This window comes from Arachis hypogaea, chromosome 4, assembly GCF_003086295.3.
Source record: "Arachis hypogaea cultivar Tifrunner chromosome 4, arahy.Tifrunner.gnm2.J5K5, whole genome shotgun sequence".
NCBI classification, from domain to species: Eukaryota; Viridiplantae; Streptophyta; class Magnoliopsida; order Fabales; family Fabaceae; genus Arachis; species Arachis hypogaea.
The window spans coordinates 116,409,104-116,430,719 of record NC_092039.1 but is presented as its reverse complement, the minus strand read 5'-3'; the positions used below and the strand labels follow the sequence as shown (position 1 = coordinate 116,430,719).

Sequence of the window (21,616 nt, the reverse complement as noted above, 5' to 3'; positions counted from 1 at the left end):
AATAATCTATAAAAGCATTTGAAACACATCCCTTTTGTTAAAGTTATTCAAATCAAAGGTCATTGTCGAAACTATAACCAACACTCTTTCAAATTCTTGAGAAATTTTGGCAGCACCTCTCCTAAAAACTGGAGTTTACCACCTGTCACGGGTTCTCTCAAACCAATCTCAGTACCACATCAGCATTTCAATTTAATGGTTTTCACATTCGTTTCTCAAAACCAATCATTATAAATCTCAATCTAAATCCAAGGTCACTATGATCAAACATCATAGTACTCATCTCTCAAACATGACAACTTGCACTCTCTCGTCATCTAAATCCAATTACGCATCAATGATAATTTTCTCATCCGCTTTAGAACCATCAAAGCTCACAACCGTAATCAATTCTAACTATTTGGGGATCATTACTTGCAGTAACCCACTTAACCCTTCTAGTATGCAAACTTAAGATATTATAGTAAACTTTTACAGCTCCTATTCGTAGCTATCCAATGTTACTGCTTCCGCAAGTTTTTGCTGCTTTACTCTGATCTCTCATCTAGTACTAGCTCTATCACTTACTTCCTCAAGTACTCAACCACAACTTAGCATGACTGGCATTTCAAATCAACATTTCCAAATCCATCATTTAGGACCATTCCTTATCTATTTAAATTAAAGGAACTAAAAATCACGGGTTCAAGCCATTTCACCAAAAATCCAGAAATCAACCAACTACATAACAAACACAACACATCATTCTCAACAGAAAATCATTTACATCACAGGCATTTATCTATTTGTATTAAGGCAAATCCTTACTCGGACCATCCGGTTTGCTTCTCAGTCTAATATTAAGCTCGACATTCCCAGTTTTACTGTACAGGCAGTATTATAAAATCACGCACTATCCTTTAAGCTTGATCATTGCAATTACCTCAATCTTACTGTCGCAATCGGCCCGCATCCTGACTCTCTCATTGTTGGCAATTTTTTGATACATGTCCTGGTAACCCACACTTGTAACATACACCTAACCCCAATCGGCACGGCCTATTTGGGTGATGACTTCTACATCTCTGACAGCTCGAAACATCAGAAGCAGCCGCTGCCCATTTTCCCTTACCGTTTCTTTGGGACTCCTCACTCGTCGCAAAGTTATTCCATCCTTGGGGAAAGTGTTGTATGTATCCGCTCCCCTTAAACTCTCGACCCTTTGGTGCGAATCCTTGGTTGTGCTCCCTATGACTTCTTTCTCTGCAACCCTCCTTTTTACACACTCTTTAGCAATTCTGCTCTTATTCACTAACTCTGAAAAAGTTCGGATCTCCATTGGTCCCACTAAACTTAAGATGTCACTCCGGAGCCCTCCTTCATACTTAATGCATTTCTATTCCTCGAAGTCTCCCGGAGCACCCTGACACATGCGGGAAAACTTGAATAGCTCCTCAAATTTGTCTGTATACTCAGATACGGACATAGCACCTTGCTTCAGTTGCAGTAACTCCAATTCCTTGGCTGTTCTGGCGGAATTTAGAAAGTACTTCTTATAGAATTCCACCTGGAAGGCATCCCAAGTGATAGGATCATTCTCCTGTTGCAGGAGACGTCGAGCCCTTTGCCACCAATGCGATGCTTCCCCCGTGAGCAGATAGGTAGCAAATTCAACACGCTGCTCTTCAGGTACTAACTGCGCTTGCAACGCTCGCTCCATAGCCTGAAACCAGGTATCGGCTTCAGTCGGATTGGTGGTTCCCTTGAACTTAGGTGGATTAACCTTTAAGAAAGTTGCCAGTGTCATCAGGCCCTGAGCTTCCCTTCCGCCATTGCCATTATTATTTATCTGTTGCCCAAGAGCCTCCGCAGTGGCTTGCATAGCAGCAGCCATATTCTCCAACGCCGCCATAAGGTTTACCGGGTTATTCGGGTTGACTTCCGGTTCCCGCGTGCTCGTACGATCTCTCTCACGTCCTCGACCGGGTCCACGAGGCGCCATCTGGTTCCTATACACACCAAACAATCGATATCAAGTTGATCACTCTCAATATTGGAAGTATAGTGCTTCAAAGTACCAAAGGTACACTCATGGACTTCATGCTAGATGTATCGGTTAGATACCCTAACTAGCACAAGCATAGACTCAGAGTATGCATTAAAGCATAAGCAGTTTCATCCCTCAGGCTCACAAGGACGAACTGCTCTGATACCATAATGTAACACCCTAATATTTAAATCCTTATACTCGAGTCATAAGTTAATGATATTACGGTGGTACGACTCTCAGGTGGATTTTTAATATATAAATATAGGTAAATTCGAAAGGAGTATTAATCGAGAAGCCTGAAAAGAGTAGAAATAAAATCGCGAAGGCATATCACTCACGTTTCTACAACAAAAAGATAAAACGTGAAGCCGAAAGTGATATACGGACAAGGCATAAAGGAGATTAAGAGATAGATAACAGATAGATATATATAACATAAGTAAATAGCCACTAGTCACGACCCGCGAAGTTTAGGCTGGCTAGGGTACAGTATGAAAGTAGTTGACAACAGTATATCCTAATCTCTCCCAAAGGAAACATAAGAGCCTCTATAGGCAAGTTCAAAAGAGTTCAATACATAATATAATCTTTTCAAAATAAAGGTGGAGAGATTCTAAGCAAAACACAAAGTAGAGAAAATGAAGATCTTCGCCGTCTCTCAGACGAACCACAGCTCATTTCTGAGCACCTGGACCTGTATCTGAAAAATAAGAGATATATACGGAATGAGAACCCCGGACCCATGGGTTTCCAGTATGGTAAAAGTGCCAAATAAATGCAATGCACTGCAATAAAAACTCACTAAGCATCCTAAACTTCTTCAACAATTATCCATCCTAGGTTCTCGCTAATCCATGAATAGGCAACTGTCATAAAGGAGTGCTAAAACTAATTCATGTTTCACATGTTTCCCAACTCGCTGACTCTTCCACGAATCAGACTCAGAATCATAAACAAAACCATCACCAGTTATTCTACCTCAGCAATTCTATATCAATACATCATACCCTGGCCTGAAGCTAGTGAAATCACATCACTGCATCTACCCAAGGGGCTCAAATTATCTCATTCAAAAATCATCATCATCATGCAATCGCATCATCAATTTATCTCATCAAGAACAGCCATCAACATCCACCGACACCAACATGAGGGGTTTCTCAGTTGTACAAACACAAGCAATACAGGCAAGTAATACACAAATAAGGTACAAGTAGAACAAGTAGCACATAATCAGGTAACATAGCATATATGATGTAGAAATCCAAAACAAATAGGCAAACCCAAACAATTCAAACATATGCAAATGATGTATGCCTGCCCTATGGCTGATGATATCATCTGTCGGTTATATAGCCAACCCGACATGTCTTGGTAGCTAACCATTGGACAGAAACACCCCTTGCGGAGCAAGTAGGTTTGAGCTACAACCCCCTGATATAAGTTAGAAATAAGTTAAATCAGCATTGCAATATACAAGTTCTTCCCTTTGGTTTTCAAGCTAGCTGAGGAAATTGGAGCCAGTCTTTTGTTGAGTCGTAACCAGGTTCGCATTGTTGGAGCTAATGTAGCAAATCATCAACTAAAGAAAACCACTGTTCTCTTAAATTTGGTGCCTTAAGGAGTTAAGTTTGATGATACAACAGCATTCTTGATATACAAGAAATTCTGGCACAAAGAAATTCTCACTGATGCTTCCCTTTTTGGCACAAGAAATTCTGGCACAAAGAAAATCTAATGGCTTATTCAACCAGAAAAAGAATATATTTTAAGGTACCTAATTACTTTCATGGCTTATAAGGCAACTCGCGAAATCTTAAAAACTAAATCCTTGAGACATTGATTAATGGAAATACTGATATAATATTCTATATATTCTATTTATTTTAATCAGCAAAGGGAAGAAAACACAGTTTGTATTGACACAGCTCTCTTCTTTATTTATAGAGTTTGCTGATATAGAAGCTGTCACAAAGCAGAGTTTTAAAAATTCATCCTTCTAAATGGTCTTCACACACACATCACAACTGAACAATAACCAATATAAATGGATGAATAGAAGAAAGAAAGAAAAAATTATATAACAGATACAATGAAGAAGAAAATAAAAAATAGAGAAAAAGAATACCAGTTTCAGCGGCTACGAGGAATAAGAGAATCAAGCATGGAAGTAAGAAGGAAGATTTTGCCATTCTGAAAGTAATTACTTGTGGCTATGGTATGAGTTTGAGTGAAGTGAAGAAAGATGAATGATGATTGGGTAGTGTAAAGTGGATGGGATGGTGTTACTATATATATATAGTTCAGCAACGGTGAAGCTACTTTGTGGTTGTGGATACCCAACAACTAGATAGTGAATCACAACAAGTAATTTGTTTTAGTTTTTCATGTCCCAGCCTTAGATATTTATAAGGAAAGGAAAATGGACCATAGTTCAGAAAGACTAACTACATTTAGAAAATGTCAAAAAACTCACGGCAATGAAGTCACGGTTACAGAAGACTACAAAAGCTCAAGCACTAGTTTTTACATGGTGCTCCTTACTCCAAAGAACCACAAATTAAAATATTAGTAAATCTGTATATTATTAAGCATACCAACATAAGCATTTATTATCAAGGCATGCAATTGTGTCATTCAATCCATGTAGTTAAACCCCAATTAGTGAAGAAAAAATAACTCACAAAAGAAGGATTTGATCCATTGTAAGCAAGAACAAGATTAACAGCTCCTTCACCCCTGTAAACCCAGTTAGCTGCATCTTCTTCCCTTAGAGTTTGCTCCATCAGTTTTCACTTGAAAAAAAACTCTCATTTTTAGTTCAGGCATTTTATCAAACATCAAGAAGACACCCAATGAAAAGCTTCAAAAAAAAGCAAACTTGAGTTCAATTTGAAGAAGGAAACTTGTGAAAAAACAAAACGGTACCTCTGATTTGTCAGCAAAATACAAAGACAAATCCATACACATTTAACAATCCAAGCCTTTCTTAATGATGATGACAAAACTACTTTTTCCAAACAATCAAAGCCGGCATCCACTTTGTTCCAGACAGAAAACCCTTTCTTAATATCATAAAAGTCATAGTCTGCATGTATTTAAGGACAAGGTATAATATATGTAGCTATAGTAATATAAGAATCTAACAAGCAAATAGAAACCTTAAGAAACTCATCAGCCATCATCATGATATATATACCTTTAATAGTTGAAATTGGTTCGATGGAGAGAGTTTCATAAAAAGGAAGTGAAGGGTAACACTCCATGTCTTGTATTGAAAACTCGTGTGCCTAACATTCCAGTGGTGGATATTCATTACTGTTTCTGCTGAAATATAGATTGAACATAAATAAATGCAGCACAGTGGCAAATAATTCACAAACCTCACCATGAATAGATATCAATTATAAGGCAAATGTGTACAATTACACAACACGAAGCCCATGTAAATGTATCATAGATTCAAATTACATGCACATATCAAAATTGTAGCTGATAGAGAAGCCTAAAATAAATATTGAAGTGCGGGATTGTGAGGAAACAAAAGGATTACCGTGTCTGCGTTCGATCTTTGAAACGACGAAAGTGATTATTGTCCAAAATTGAATCTGACAAGAAAACAAAGTCCGTAACAGTGTTAGGATCCATGAGATCAGATCATGAGACGAGAAGAATGTGTAGTGAGGGCAAGTGAATGAAGAACTTGAAGAGAGAATATAGAAAAAAAAAGACAAAGAAGACTTATATGTATTTATTTATATATATAATTAATGACCAAAAAGCTAGCAAACAACCAGGTCCAAGGGAGTACCAACATGGAAAAGACAAAGAAGACTTATATGTATTTATATATATATATATATATATATGTATATATATATAAGAACAACTGAATTGTTAAAGAAAAGAGACATTGGAAAGCTTATTACCTAATCGAACATCGAACAACTCAATTAACTGTCCTTTGAATGGCATCTTTATGATCAAGGAATTTAATTCTTTTCATGACATAGTAAGAGGCAGCACTGTCAAGTCCACTTGTTGGTTCATCAAGAAATAAGAGTGTTGAGGAGTCTTTTAAATACAAAGCAATTGTGATATCAAAAATGCTTTGCAAATAAGAATTTAACACATGCAAGCAATGAAAATAAATCTAATAAGCATCGACGTTAATGAAAGACAAGAACTGATGGGAAGAGGAATTAGAATCATCTATGTTCAGCTAATACCTAATAGCGGACAACCACTTCATGAACAAAAATTTAATACCGATTATATTAAATAGGCTGGTAGAAGCCCAGCAAAGAAGAAATAACCACGCAAAATCAACGTTGATTATATCACCATCCTGCAAACATAAATAAACAAATAAATGTATCAAAATATTCTTCACATAGGATGCATGATCTCATTTAAAAGGAAAAGAATGGTCTTGTAGATGGACCTCAAGCACACGGGAATCCGGTATTCCATGGCAAATGCATTCATTCACGGATGTGCAGACACTCTTTGGAAAATCACCATAGCCAAGAGGAGATGGGTATGCACCATTATCAACTATCATTTGGTGAACAGCTTGGTCAATGTCATCAGTTGTTATGCCTGGCTGTCAACAGAAGTTAAAACTAACATATAATCGATTTTGTTTCCCTCTAAATAAAACATATCAATCCGTGTATTTATATAAGCAAAAAGAACATATAGGGATCAGGGAATTGCACTATTCATCAATATCACTAGAGTAATAATAAATTGGCTATTTAGTTCCATAATGAGCAGTCAAGATTTTATCTAGGGGACATACTAGGAGTGATTGATCAGCAAAAAAAGCATAAGCAACTCACCCTGACTAAGGTGCCAGCATATTGAAGAACCTGTGCAGCAAGCCTTCCAGAAGCTCTCATGCAATCTATCCCCTTCTCATCATGCACTTTAGGGCCAGTCACAAGTCCTGCTGGAGTTTTAGACTTTACATATGGAGGCCTAGGAATATCCTTCAGAACTTCTCGACAAGGAGAAACATTTCCCAGCCTCAGACGTTTGCGTTTTCCTGGCAATTCATCTACATTTCTGCGAAGCCATCATCCATGAGCTTAATAAATAGGTATGAATCAAGAGTTTTAATATTAAATTGTCAACAGATTACCATAGTTCCATAAACCTTTGTTCCTAAAGTATAGCTAGATGACTAATACTACATGATCATGGTAGTAGTAACAAAAGAACATTGACAAAAATTGGAAACAATAATTTGGTGTAAAAAGGGAACATTGAGTAGTGCACCTTCTATTGAATAAGAGACTGGTGAGTTTCTAAACTATGCAATCCTAATTTTTTTCTAAACTATACTCCAAAGAACAATGAAACAGGGAATTGTACCCAAAAATAAATAAATATATAAATAAAATATACACCTTTGGATTGTGCAAAGTCCCCTGTTTCCCAGTACAATTGAGTCCAATTTCAGATCTTCAATAGTCTAGAAGTTTCTCTCTTGCATCACCCCAATAACTTTTTGCAACAATGTTCACCTGAATCAAAACATATGCAAATATTTCCAACAAGGCCTAAGGCCATTGCTAAATCTTCCAGCTTGACCTACCACCTATGCAATTAAAAAGCAAGAGCCACTATATATGTTCCAACTTAGAAGAAGAGAAATGTAACAAACAATATTTGATGAAGAGTGGGAAGTTCTTTTCTTACACTTGGCCTCGTTAGTCAGCAGTAGGGCCACTTGTAGAAACCAGTCATGTAAGTAGGAATACAAGGACCAAATCAAATATAAAAGAAACATGAAAATAAGAGCGAGTTTTGTTAGAGAAATGATTTCAAGGAACCATTCGCAAGCAACAGCTTTTTCCATGATACCAATCCAAAAAATCCACCTTTCTGGGAGTAAAAAATCAGTCATACATTATGTGCATGTTTATATATGTTGCAAATAACTAACAAGGTATGAAATAACGTACCTTTGAGTATTGTAATGAGAACATTTACTTTCCAAATGAAGGTATAGACAGGCCAAAGTGGCTATGAGTAAAATGGTAAGTCTGCTCAAATGATGTCTCATGATATTCATATCCATCAAAAAATTGTGACAAGTGTGGGGCCCAGTAGATAGATAAATTAAAATTATACCACAAGACAATATCATCATCAGCAATATCAATATCAATAAAATCTTATTTCACCAGTAATGTTGTGAGCTTATAGAGCCCAAAGGGAATAGGGCAGCTGACTTCCATGCGCTAATAACATTGAAACTTAAATCCAAGAATCTATGAAGCATGAGACTGCAAAAAAATAAATAAATAAAACCAGAGTATTAAAACTTGTCTAATCAATATCAGATATTGAAATAAGAAAAACTTAGAACAATAACCTTGGGGAATATAGGAATTAGCTCTAGAAACACACTGATATCAAGTTGAAGTTCAAAACATTCAAGAACCTAATCAACAAATACCAATAGCGAGGTAAAATATAAAATGAGAACATAAATAGGCAAGTAAGTTAACTATAAAACGAGAAAGAAAGAAAAAAAATCAATGTTAAAAAGAACATGTAATGAAGAGAAGAATGAAAATACAACAAAACTCTAAAACTCTAAAAGCCAAAGCCTAAATGAAGAGAAGAATGCCTTCCTCCACACACAACAAAAAAAACCACACAATTACAAATGGAATAGAAGAATTGCAACTAAAAGAGCTCGATAGGGTGTACAAATGTACCAGATCGGGTGGTCCACCACAAGACTGTGCTCCTCATCAACGAAGAAATTATCACGCGTATTATCCTGTGTTCGAAGATTCAACGGTGGCGATAAGGATCTTCTCCTCCTTCTGAAGATCCTCGCGAAGATTGCACAGCAAATAACAACGAAGAAAGCAGTCCCTGATATATTTAACTTGGATTAATTATTTAACTTGAAGTGGCCACACACAACCACAAGGAGATTCAGGAGGTGTATTTGTCAATGGCTCTGAGCAAGTCACCATCATGCAATCTAAAAGGAATAGGATTAATATAAAATCTTGTTTGTTTAAATTGTTGAAAATAAGGAACTAGTAGTGTCAATGAGTAATGTAAATAGTTATAGTTCTGTCAATGGTTTATTTTTTTGGGTACCTTTTTATGATAGTGAGATATTGGCCAATGATGTTGAAAAATAACATCCAATTTTATAGTATCATGTAATGAATATTATGTTTATCTATATGATTTTTGGTCTCTTTTTTTTTTCAATTTACAGTGTGTTTGATGGAAGAAATTTAAAAAATAAACCTAAAGTATTCATTTTGCAATGGAAAAATTTAAAAAAATTTCTATTTTATTTTACCGACAAATTTACAGACGGATTTTCTGTCTGTAATCATAGTGTGAGATGATTTTCCAAGGTTTAAATTACAGACAAAAAATCTGTCGGAAAATCCGTCTGTAATTACAGACGAAAATTTCGTCAGAAAATCCGTCTGTAATTACAGACGAAAATTTCGTCTGAAAATCTGTCTGTAATTACAGACGGAAAATCCGTCAAAAAATTCGTATGTAATTACAGACGGAAAATCCATCAGAAAATCCGTCTGTAATTACAGACGAAAAATCCGTCGGAAAGTTCGTCGCCTTTGGGAAATGGATAGAAAATTTACAGAGAAAAAATTCGTCGGTAAATAATTTTCGACGGGACTTTTACAGAGGGACAAAATTCGTTGGTAATTTCGTCGATAACCAAAAATTCGTTTGTAATAAAGACTAAATTCGTCTGTAAATCTGTCTGTATTAATCCATTTTCTAGTTGTGATAATTTTAATCTTATTACGCACAAATTATTACACTTATATATATTAATAACGATCTTAAAGCTTTTGAGGTTAAAAGAAAAATATATATTAATAGGTTGCGATGAAAATAGAGTTGGAACGTTGGCATTTAGGGTGGGAAGGGGGAGAGAGAGGAGAGCAGTCATGACGATGATGAAAAAACAGGATAAAGTAAAAAAAATGTTAATCACAAATTGATTATAAAAAATTTAAAATTTAGAATAAAATTAAAATTTATCAAAAATAGTAGGGATAAAATCGGAACAATTTTAATATTAAAAATTTTAAATTTTTTTCGAAAAAATTAGAAACAAAAATTAAACTACATTCTATCCTATTTTATTAAGATTACTATTATTCAAACTTTTTATGATAAGAAATATTAGTTTACTCCTAAATATATAAAATAAAAGTTTAATTATTCTATTAGTCTTTCTAGTTTTATCAAATTTACAATAAGATTTTTATATTTTTTTTAATAATTAAGTCTATATAATATTTTTAATTTTGTAATTAGATTATTTCATGTCAAAAATATTAAAATTAGCTGAATATTTTTTTCAAATAATATATAATCAATCTAATTTGGTTTTAATTGTCTATATATATCCAATTTACAGAAAAATATTCGGTGGATCCAATTAAAAGAAAAAAATTTAAGAATTTAATTGCAAATTTTATAGAATTATAAAGATCGACAGAATAATTAAACATAAAATAAATTTTTTGTTCTTTATCAAAGATAAAAAATAGCTATATATATAAAAAAAAAGAACAAAAAGATCATTGGACACTTTTCTAAACTGTGTGATTGGTGAATTCATTTATTTTATTTGTAGAGTTCACATATTTTTTTGCCGTATATTTGTTGTCTCCTATGATCAACATCGATCAATTTATTCATTGATTCCCCAATCCCCATGATCATATGTACATAACATTATTACATAAAAGTCTTTTCAAACACACGTGTCTCTTATTTTTTTGGGTCACGGAACACGTGTCTGGATTCCATGAAAAACATTTATTTGAACTAGGTAAATCCCGACATGGTCCATTTTTCTTTATAATCCAACTACATGGAATATCTTCACAAAGTGGTAGATCTCTCGTTTGTATATATATGTCAAACCAATGGCATGAACCTGTCCAACGAAAAGTACAAAAAAATAATGTTGTGCGGAAGAAATTAGGATTGAAAGTAAACTGATAGGATTGATTTGGGCTGAGAACCACTGGTCCAAGATCATCATCCTTAGATTTGCAGTGAATGGTGAGATTCAAATTTCCCTCTATAGTATTTTTTATAATAACCGCTGACTTGCCGTCGATGGAAATTGGTTGTAGCACAACCAACAAGAATAAGAACATGATACATTTCACTTTTGCAGACATTTTCAGTGATGCTTTGATGCTTTATGTTCTGATCTTTTGTTTTTTTCAAAACTGATGGCTATATATTTATAGAGGTTGAAAGTCAATTGGTCAAATAAAGAATAAATAAATTTAAGAAGGTTATAAATGTAAATACTATATATAACTAAAATATATTAAAAATATTTAATACAAAATCAAAATAAAGAAAACATTAAAGATAAAATTAAATTAATTCGTCAAATAAACATTCATGCAGACATATTTAATTTTTATTGCGAAAAATGTATTTTTTATTTTTAATATTAAAAAAAGTGTATGTTTTATTGTATCATGAAAACAAAGAGTATATCACGAAATTATGAAAGACAAATAAAATAAATTTGAGACTCAAACTTGGGTACCAAAAATTTGAAGAACATATTCACTCTTGCAGACATTTTCAGTAATGCTTTTTGTTCTGATCTTTTGTTTTTTTTTTAACTGATGGCTATATATTTATAGTGGTTGAAAGTCAATTGGTCAAATAAAGAATAAATAAATTTAAAAATATTATAAATGCAAATACTATATATAACTAAAATATATTAAAAATATTTATTACAAAATCAAAATAAATAAAACATTAAAGATAAGATTAAATCAATTCGTCAAATAAACATTCATGCAGACATATTTATTTTTCATTGCGAAAAAAATGTATTTTTTATCTTTAATATTAAAAAAGTGTGTTTTATTGTATCATGAAGACGAAGAGTATATCACGAAATTGTGAAAGACAAATAAAATAAATTTGAGGCTCAAACTTAGGTACCAAAAATTTAAAGAATAGATTTCACTACAAAAAACATCGTTAAAATCGACGGCCAAATCGACGGCTTGACTGTCGATAATAATAAAAATCAACGGTAAAATTGACGACAGAAGTGGTCGCTATTAAACTTGTCGAATTTTTAAAATTCTAATAGAATCGACGGCTTGCCAAGCCTTCGATAATAATTTAATAAAATCGAGAATATTTCTGTCTGTAATATGAGTTTGAGAATTTTACCTTAATAAAATCGACAACATTTTTGTCAATATTTGATTCAATAAAATCGATAATATTTCTGTCTATAATATGAGTTTGAGAATTTTATCCGCTTAATAAAATTGGCAACCTTGCCATAAATATTATTATATAAAATCGACAAGATTTCTGTCGATATTTGATTCAATATAATCGATAGAACGGCCGTTGATTTAATTATTTTTTAATGCATCATAAAATTATTAACGATCTGGATGTCGATTTTAATATTTTATTTTTAATAATTTTTTTAGCAATATCAATATCAGGTTGTCGAAAAAATATCGACGGCAGAAATAACTGTCGATTTTTGGCGTCGAAAATAATATTTTTTCTAGTAGTGTTTGTGTTTATAATTTCTTTTGTTTTTTCATTAATATTAGAAATTTGCATGTCAAATTTGTGTTTATAAAGTTTTTCTTATTATAAAATTTTATATTTAAAAGTCATATTTGTATACTTGTAAAATTTTATCTTAAAATTTTACTCTCAAATTTGTGATTCCTGTTTTTCACCAACCTGACATGTCCAGTAGTTAATCTGGGCATCGTCCTCTTGAAAATTGGTGAACGGTACAGCACCACAATCCCACCTAGTGAGCGGTAAACCACTTCGATCCCCACCATCTGCGGGTGGTAAACCACTTCGATCCCCACAGACGTTTTCAATTGAAAAATAGCACACACGTGGGCGGTAAATAACCACGATCCCCACAAAATAATTTCTTATCAAATTTGGTGGGCGGTTAATAACCACGATTCCCACAAAACAATTTTTTTTAAAATGTGGTGGGCGGTAAATAACCACGATCCTCATAAAACAATTCCATATCAAATTCATCCTCATCATCATTCAATTCATTCAACAATTATCATCATCACACCTCCCATTCTATTCATCAATAATTCAAACTCAAAACAGAATTCTCTTCTTAACTAAGTAAAACTCAAAAACATAATACTTTTCTTTATAAATTGAATCTCCAACATAATACTTTTCTTAATAAATCAAATTCCAAAATATAATGCATTTCTATTCTTTATAAATTAAAGTCAAATAATATAATTCTTTTATCCATACTTGTCTAAATAATACTTCAAATCGAATTTTCAATTTTTATAAAAATTTCAGCAGCATTTTCTTTAAAATTCGAACTTTGCCACCCTTCTCGAGTTCCAACCAAACCACCTTTCAAACCCTTTTCAAATCATTTTCAATAAGCCAAATCAATTCAACAAAATCATCATTCATCAATCTATTCACAATATAGTTCCACATTTCCATTAAGGTTACTAGCATTAATATATTCCCACATCTCCAACCTATCCTATGGTCAACTAACCTATATTTTCACAAAATATTATATATTATCTACGATAAACCAAAATCATACCTTGGCTGATTCCTCCCTAAGCATGGAATACATAAAAAACCTCTCATTTCATAAGCTCCAAGCTTCCAAACGTCAATTTCTCAAGCTTACTCACCTGGATTTCGTTCCAAACCGTCCAATTGAACTCCAAATCAACAAGAACACAATCGAATTTCACACAATACCACTATAACGATCATAGAGTTGACTAATTCAATAATTTACAAGGATTCAACAGTTCTTTACCTTACCCATGGATGAAATGGACAAAGCCGCCCAACACTATCCACGAATTATTTCGACCCTAAAATATCAAAACCATATAATCTCTTAAAATCAAAATCTTAAATTTAGAGAAGAGTGACTGAGTAAAAAATCACTAGATTCTTACTAAATTGATCCTTGAATTTTATAGAGAATTTCGAGACGAACATGTAATCACTGACAGCTCGTTAATCGGAACTCCAAATTAAAAGTTATAGACGATTGAATTTCGGAGGTGAGGGTTACGGGTTTTTAGCGTCAATTTCCTCTTCCTGCATGAGTTCCCTTTGATTGAGGGAAGAGCAGCAGAAGCCACTTATAAGAAAGTGAACGGGCTGCGCCATAGGTCTAGTTCAATCGGTTCGGTCTATTAATTTGATTTTGTGGTAAAATCTTTTAAATTAGTGTCAAAATTCATATTTTTAATATTTCTATTTTCCTAAACTATAAAATTTAATTGCTTAATTTTTTAAATAATAATTAATTTATTTACTAATTATTTATTAATTTTTTAGGAGTTTACATTTATAATAATCCTAATTTTTAAAAATTAAATAATTAATTATTTATGAATTATTATATTATATTTAAATTTTATTTTTAAAAAATTATTTTTAACAAAAAAATTTAAATAAAATTTTATAATTATTGAAATTTAATTTAATTATAATTTATTTTATTAGTTTAAAACTTTAAATTATCTATTAGAAACTACTTTAATAAGTAAAGTTCAAATTGATTTATTATTATTATTATTATTATTATTATTATTATTATTATTATTATTATTATTATCCGAAAGTCCTTAGGAGAATGAAAGAACGAAAATGGAATGTGGTTTACTAAGGCTTTATATGCATGTGTATATCTATAAAATCAATGACACGTAAATCACCTCATGTGTCACCAAACTAATCCAACTATTATTATCATCCTTAGTCATCATCATCAGCGGTTTTATTGGGAAAAAAAAAGGGGAGAAAAATGACCATGGGTGAGAGAGAGACCAAAGCTTTCATTGAAGAATCCGTAACCTCTACTAAAATTTTGGCTTCGATTTTTTACTATCTGTAACTCCAAAAAAAATTTAATTCGATAAAAGTGTTTGTATTTTCCTTTTTAACACATTAATATTATTTTTATTCGATAGAAATTAATGGTGACATATCTCTTCTTCTTTTTAAATTTGGCTAATTAAATTGAAATTCTAGAAGATAAAGACGGTTTCTGACATTTTTTTTCGGCAACTCGGTCAAAAGACTTTTCTAAAATTTTTGTAGTTTTAATTTCGTACGGAGATAGAGTTTAATAACTTTATAATAATCGAATATAAATTTAATAAGTGAATTGTTCATTTGATTGATTATTGATTAAATTTGACTGAATTTATGTTAAATTTTTGTGACATATTAAATTTGTGATTGGTTTGGGGTTTGGTCGATTTAAGTGCAGTCAAGAATCGAATTATTTTGATGAATTCGGGACTAAAATGTTGTTGGTAATCAAGTGAAATTGGTGAGATTTTATGAAGACATTGAGATTTAATAAGAAATGAATTGATGAATTAATGACATGATTTGAGATATGAAAATAGTTTTATTTTAAAAGCGGTTGGATTTCTAATTAGATTGATTTTATAAATATTTTGATGTTAGAAATGGTTTTGATTTATTGGAAGCGAATAGAAAGAGTCTGAAAAATGGTTTGGATGGGATCCGAGAAGGGTGGCAAAGTCCGAGATTTAGGGGAAATATTGACAAAATTTTGTTATAAAATTTAAGATTTTGTTTTAAATGTTATTTAGAAAAAGATTGGATTTGAGAAATTGTATTATTTAATTTTTGATTTATTAAGAAAATAGTTATATTTTGAGTTTAATTCATTTGAGAAAAGTATATGTTTTGAGTTCGATTTATTTTGAAAATAATTAGTTTTAAGGATGAAATTGGGATTGGTTTTGGTTTTGAAATTGGTTCGGAACTTCTAATTTGTATGATTTGATTTTGATTTGATTTAAAAACTTTATTTGATTAAATTCAGTTTAAGAAAACAATGATTGTTAAAGATTTATAATGAACTGAAAAAAATGAGATTGGTTGTCGCTCCCCTAAAGTTTAGAGGCCTTGTTGACAAGTGTAACTAACAAATAGTTTCTTTTTGTCTTTTGAAAGAAGAATTGGCTTAAGTGAAATTGTTTTAAAGGTTTTGGAAAATGCATAAAGAGGTGGTTTTGGTTTTAAAAGAAAGAAAGAATGAAAAGAAAAGGAGAGAAGCAGAGATGATTGTTTAGCTGTGAAAAATGAGCAGAGATATGGTGGTAAGTCCACCGAGATTTACTTTCCAGAGATACATTGGCCAATCCAGGGGATGGTCGCACCTTTAAGATAGAGGTTGCTTACAAAGGTTATCGCTACATACATTGGCTAGAGAGAGCCTCACCTGTAAAATAGAGGTTGCTTACAGAGGTTATGTTTGCATACAGTGGTTATGACATTGTAAACCAAACTTAGACAAAGGTTGCTGAGTTACATCGCGAGCGGGTCGAAACTGACAGATGAGCTCATTACCTGCACTAGGGATAGATATGCATCATACTTGTTTGCGCATACTTGTTGTAATTGTGTCTTCTATGATTGTGTGTGCTGGTGATTAGATTCTGTGTTCTATAATTATTGAATTGGATTGTACTTTGTTGACTGTTATTGCGAACCAAATATATATAAAATGAATATAACTCAACACCCCGACCCTACTAAGAACTCCCCAATTCTTACCCTCTATCTCCACCTCTTTCACCTACAGGTGTGAAGGTTTAGTGCGTAGCTACAGGAGCATAGAAGATTCTGTTTACAAGTTAAGTTCTTAGATTTTATTTTTCTCTCGTCGTTTATCGTTTTTGGTTTTTTAGAGGGGATAGGACTTGTATTTAAGTATCTTGAAATAAGTCTATGCAAATAATGCTACCTGGCTATATATAATTTTGTGATTAAATGATTTAAAGTATCGACTCTTCGTTTTCTTGGTGAAAGTTTCGGTTCGTATTCCCGAAAGCTCAATATTAAATAAACATAGTATATAATTAAAGGAATAGAGGTAAGTGATTCCTGGGCTTTTAGTACGATCATGAGGTGCTAAAAGTTAGGGTGTTACATTATGATGTCAGAGCAGTTTGTTCCCGTTAGAATATTGGGAATGGACTGACTATGCTTTACTGCATACTCTGAGTATCAGTCATGCAATAGGACTTGTCCCAATGACAAGAATTTGAATTTTAGATGCATGACTGTCTATTGATTAATGCTGTTAGTCGACTGTTACATTCTTCATGGTATTAGGTATGGCCAACTTAATACTAATGACTTATGTATATGGAAATATTAATGGGTTGTCATGGACAAAATAGAAGTAATACGTAATGTGAATCACAGGATTTGAAAGTGTTAGAAGTTAAGTTTTAGGGGTTGGCCTCGTTTCAACATATAATTCTTATTTGTGATAATGTGAATCCCTTCCTTGATGGGTTGCAGTGAAAATTCCTTGTATCGAAATTTTTTTTTGGGATATGATTTATTTATATTCCAATCATATCTTACCATTCATGCATAATCTTGTTAGAACCTAATATTAAGCATCTTTCTAAATCTCTGCAGTGTATTACACTTTTTCTATCACTCTTATAAGATATGATTCCTTTCACATTTAAAAAATTGAGCGTGCCAAACTTTACTATTTTTTTTTTTATGTTTTTGAAAGAGAAGTTGATATGCATTTTTTCTATTTTATATTAATTTTTGAAGGCAAAATTTTTATAAGATGGATAAGATATAACAACCTTAATTTTTAAAAATTAAATAATTAACTATTTATAAATTATTATATTATATTTAAATTTTATTTAAAAAAAAACTATTTTTAATAAAAATAATTAAATAAAATTTTATAATTATTAAAATTTAATTTAATTATAATTTATTTTATTAGAAACTATTTTAAAAAGTAAAGTTTAAATTGATTATTATTATTATTATTATTATTATTATTATTGTTGTTGTTGTTGACCGAAAGTCTTTAGGATAATGAAAGAACAAAAACGGAATGCGGCTTACTAAGGCTTTATATGCATGTGTATATCTATAAAATCAATGACACGTAAATCACATCATGTGTCACCAAACTAATCCAACTATTATTATCATCCTTGGTCATAATCATCAGCGGTTTTATTGAGGAAAAAAAAAGGGGAGAGAAATGACCGTGGCTAAGAGAGAGACCAAAGCTTTCTTTGAAGAAACCGTAATCTCTACTAAAATTTTGGCTTCCATTTTTTTGCAATCCATAACTCTAATAAAAAATTTAATTCTATTAAAGTATTTGTATTCTCTTTTTTTATATGTTGGTGTTACTTTTGTTCAGTAAAAATTGACGGTGACGTATCTCTTTTTTTCTTTGAGTTCGGTCAATTAAAATTCTAGGAGATACAGACGATTTCTGACGTTTTCTTCTTCGACGGCTAAGTCAAAAAGCTTTTCTAGAGCTTCCATGGTTTTAGTTTCGTATGGAGGTAGGGTTTGGTAATTTTATGATAATTGAATAGGAATTTGATAAGTGAATTGTTTGTTTGATTGATTATTGATTAAATTTGACTGAATTTAAGTTGAACTTTGTGATATATTGAAATTTGTGATTGGTTTGGAGTTTGGTTGTTTAAGTGCAATCAAGAACCGAATTATTTTGATGAATTAGAGGCTGAAATGTTATTGGTGATTAAGTGGAATTTGTGAGATTTGATGAAGACATTGAGATTTAATAAGAAATGAATTGATGAATTAATGATATGATTTGAGATAAGAAAATGGTTTTATTTTAAAAGCGGTTGGATTTCTAATTGGATTGATTTTATAAATATTTTGATGTTAGAAATGGTTTTGATTTATTGGAAGCGATTAGAAAGAGTTTGAGAAATGGTTTGGATGGGACTCGAGAAAGATGGCAAAGCCCAAGTTTTAGAGGAGATGCTGGCGAAATTTTGTTATAAAATTTAAGACTTTGTTTGAAATGTTATTTAGAAAAAGATTGGATTTGAGAAGTTGTATTATTTAATTTTTGATTTATTAAGAAAATAGTTATATTTTGAGTTTAATTCATTTAAGAAAAGTATATGTTTTGAGTTTTGACATTGGTTCGGAACTTCTAATTTGTATGATTTGATTTTGATTTGATTTAGAAACTTTATTTAATTAAATTCCGTTTAAGAAAACAATGATTGTTAAGGATTTATAATGAACTCAAGAAAATGAGATTGGTTGTCACTCCCCTAAAGTCTAGAGGCCTTACTGACGGGTTTAACTAATAAATAGTTTCCTTTTGTCTTTTGAAAGAAGAATTGGTTTAAGTGAAATTGTTTTAAAGGTTTAGGAGAATGCATAAAGAGGTGGTTTTGGTTTTAAAAGAAAGAAAGAATGAAAGAAAAGGAGAGAAGCATGGATGATTGTTTGCCTGCTGAAAACGAGCAGAGATTTGGTGGTGAGTCCACTGAGATTTACTTTCCAGAGATACATTGGCCAATCCAAGGTATGATCGCACCTGTAAGACAAAGATTGCTTACAGAGGTTATTACTACATACATTGGCTAGAGAGAGCCTCATTTGTAAGACAGAGGTTGCCTACAGAGGTTATGTTTGCATACATCGGCTAAAGAGAGTCGCACCTGTAAGATAGAGGTTGCTTACAGAGGTTATGACACTGGAAACCAAACTCAGACAAAGGTTGCTGAGTTACGTTGGGAGCGGGTTGAAACCGACAGATAAGCTCATTACCTGCACTAGTGATTGACATGCATCATACTTGTTTGCGCATACTTGTAAGACCCATAATTTTCAAAAAATATTATTATGAGTTAATTTCAATTTATTTATACATTAAAGACTTTATTTTAGAAATTATTTTACCAGAAGTAATTAAATCAAATTTTGACAATTAAATTAAAAATTTTACTTAATTTTATAGTTATTGAATAATTTTCTATATTTAAATTATACAGCTTAACAGTTGCAAAAGAATAAGAATTTCATACGATTTAGTTAAATAATTGAGATTCTAAAATTTAATACTTTAATTTTATAAACAAAGAAAATTAATTATATTATTTTTAATTTTAAATTAAAATATTTGATTAAAATTTAATTAGTAAATTAATAATCAAATAACATTTTCAAATAATTTTAATAGATTAAATTAGGTTTTAAATTAATACTCTATACCCTTAATTTTATTAAAATTATCTAAGCTACCTTAATCCCAACCTTCTACCCCACCGTCCTTCCCTTCCCCCAAACCTAATATCTAAACTGCTTCAGGGAACAAGGAACAATACAGAAGAGAGAAAGAAATGAAAGAAAGGAAAATAGAAAGGGAAAATGGGAAAAAGAAAGAAAGAAAGAAAAAGAGAAAGAAAACGTTGAGGGAGAGAGGGAGAAACGAAACAGAGTTAGAGAAGAGAGAAGAGGGGGACGGCTAGCGCTGGTGGCCTGGGCTACTCACCGCCATCGCTCGTTAGCACCGACGCGGAGGAGAGAGCCGAGAGGAGAAGAGGGGAAGGAGGCGCACCGGCGTTGTTGGGCCTCGCCGCCGCCGCCACCGTTGCGTCCTCACCGAGCCTTGGAGGGAGACCACACCGTTAAGCCGCTTCACCGCCGAACTTGTCCAACCGCGTCACCGCCGTCGGATCTATCATCGCGCCACCGAGGAACAGAAGAGGAAGACCCGTGAGAGAGGGAGAGCATCAGAAGAGAGAAGGAGCCCACGGGAGAGGAGCTTGTTGCCGCCGCTGCCATGACTTCCTTGCCGTTGCCGTGGTTGGGTAGTCACCGGAGGCAGCCGTCGTTGTTAGCGCCGCCGTCGGGGTTACCGCCGCCTCTGCCGCTGGAGAACACCTCTGCCGCCACTGAGATCTACCGCCGGTAAGGTTTTAAGTTGGTTTTCACTTTCTTTGAATTTTTGGGAGCTTAATCATCGCTGTATGTTTGTTTCAGTCGCCGTTGCCGGAGTTCTGGTCGCCATTGCCATTCGAGGTGGCTGCCGGAGCTGCCGCTAAACCGGTTCAGCAACCGCCGCTGCTTCATTTTCTTAGTTCGGTAAGTATTTATGTTTCGGAAAGCCGTGTTAATATTCTGTTATGTTTGGTTATAAACTCTGAGATTCTGGTAACGTAGGGTCGTGTTTTGAGCGTTGCATGTCGCTTTTAAGTTGCTGTGAGTGCTGCAAAAGTGTTCAGGGACTGAGTTTGCGGTTGCTGTTGGTTTCGGGTTAAGAGAAATGGTTTCATTGACGCGTTTTGAGTTATGGTTTTGACGAGTCGAGGTAGGGATTTTCTTAAATTTCATTTTATCTTACAGAGTTGTTATAAATAGATATTAATGTGAGAAGCATAAGTCTGTGATTATGATTGTCTTATAAATGTGGTTGTTTGCTGGACTGAATGATTGATTGCTTGAGTGGTTTGTGATTGTTGAAAAGAAATTTAGTTTGAAAGGTTATTGAGTTGATTATTATGAAAAATGGCTTTCTTGATTTTGAAGATATTTTTGATAATGTAAACGAATCGGCTTTGGAAATGATTTGGAATATGAAACTGAATTAATCTTGGAAACAGATTAGTTTTGAGTTAGTCTGACTTTATAAATGAC

The 21,616-nt window shown here is 32.8% G+C and overlaps 1 protein-coding gene across 1 annotated transcript; it reads right to left on the bottom strand.

Moving 5' to 3' along the window:
• Positions 1 to 5,578: 5,578 nt before the first annotated feature.
• Positions 5,579 to 20,764, bottom strand: LOC140184234 (methionine aminopeptidase 1D, chloroplastic/mitochondrial-like). Its single transcript, XM_072234544.1, has 6 exons — positions 20,622 to 20,764; positions 19,428 to 19,514; positions 6,874 to 7,099; positions 6,474 to 6,635; positions 6,299 to 6,377; positions 5,579 to 5,637 (listed from the first exon to the last, which is right to left on the bottom strand). The coding sequence occupies exons 1-6, from the start codon at positions 20,762 to 20,764 to the stop codon at positions 5,579 to 5,581; spliced, it is 756 nt and encodes a 251-aa protein (XP_072090645.1).
• Positions 20,765 to 21,616: the final 852 nt, after the last annotated feature.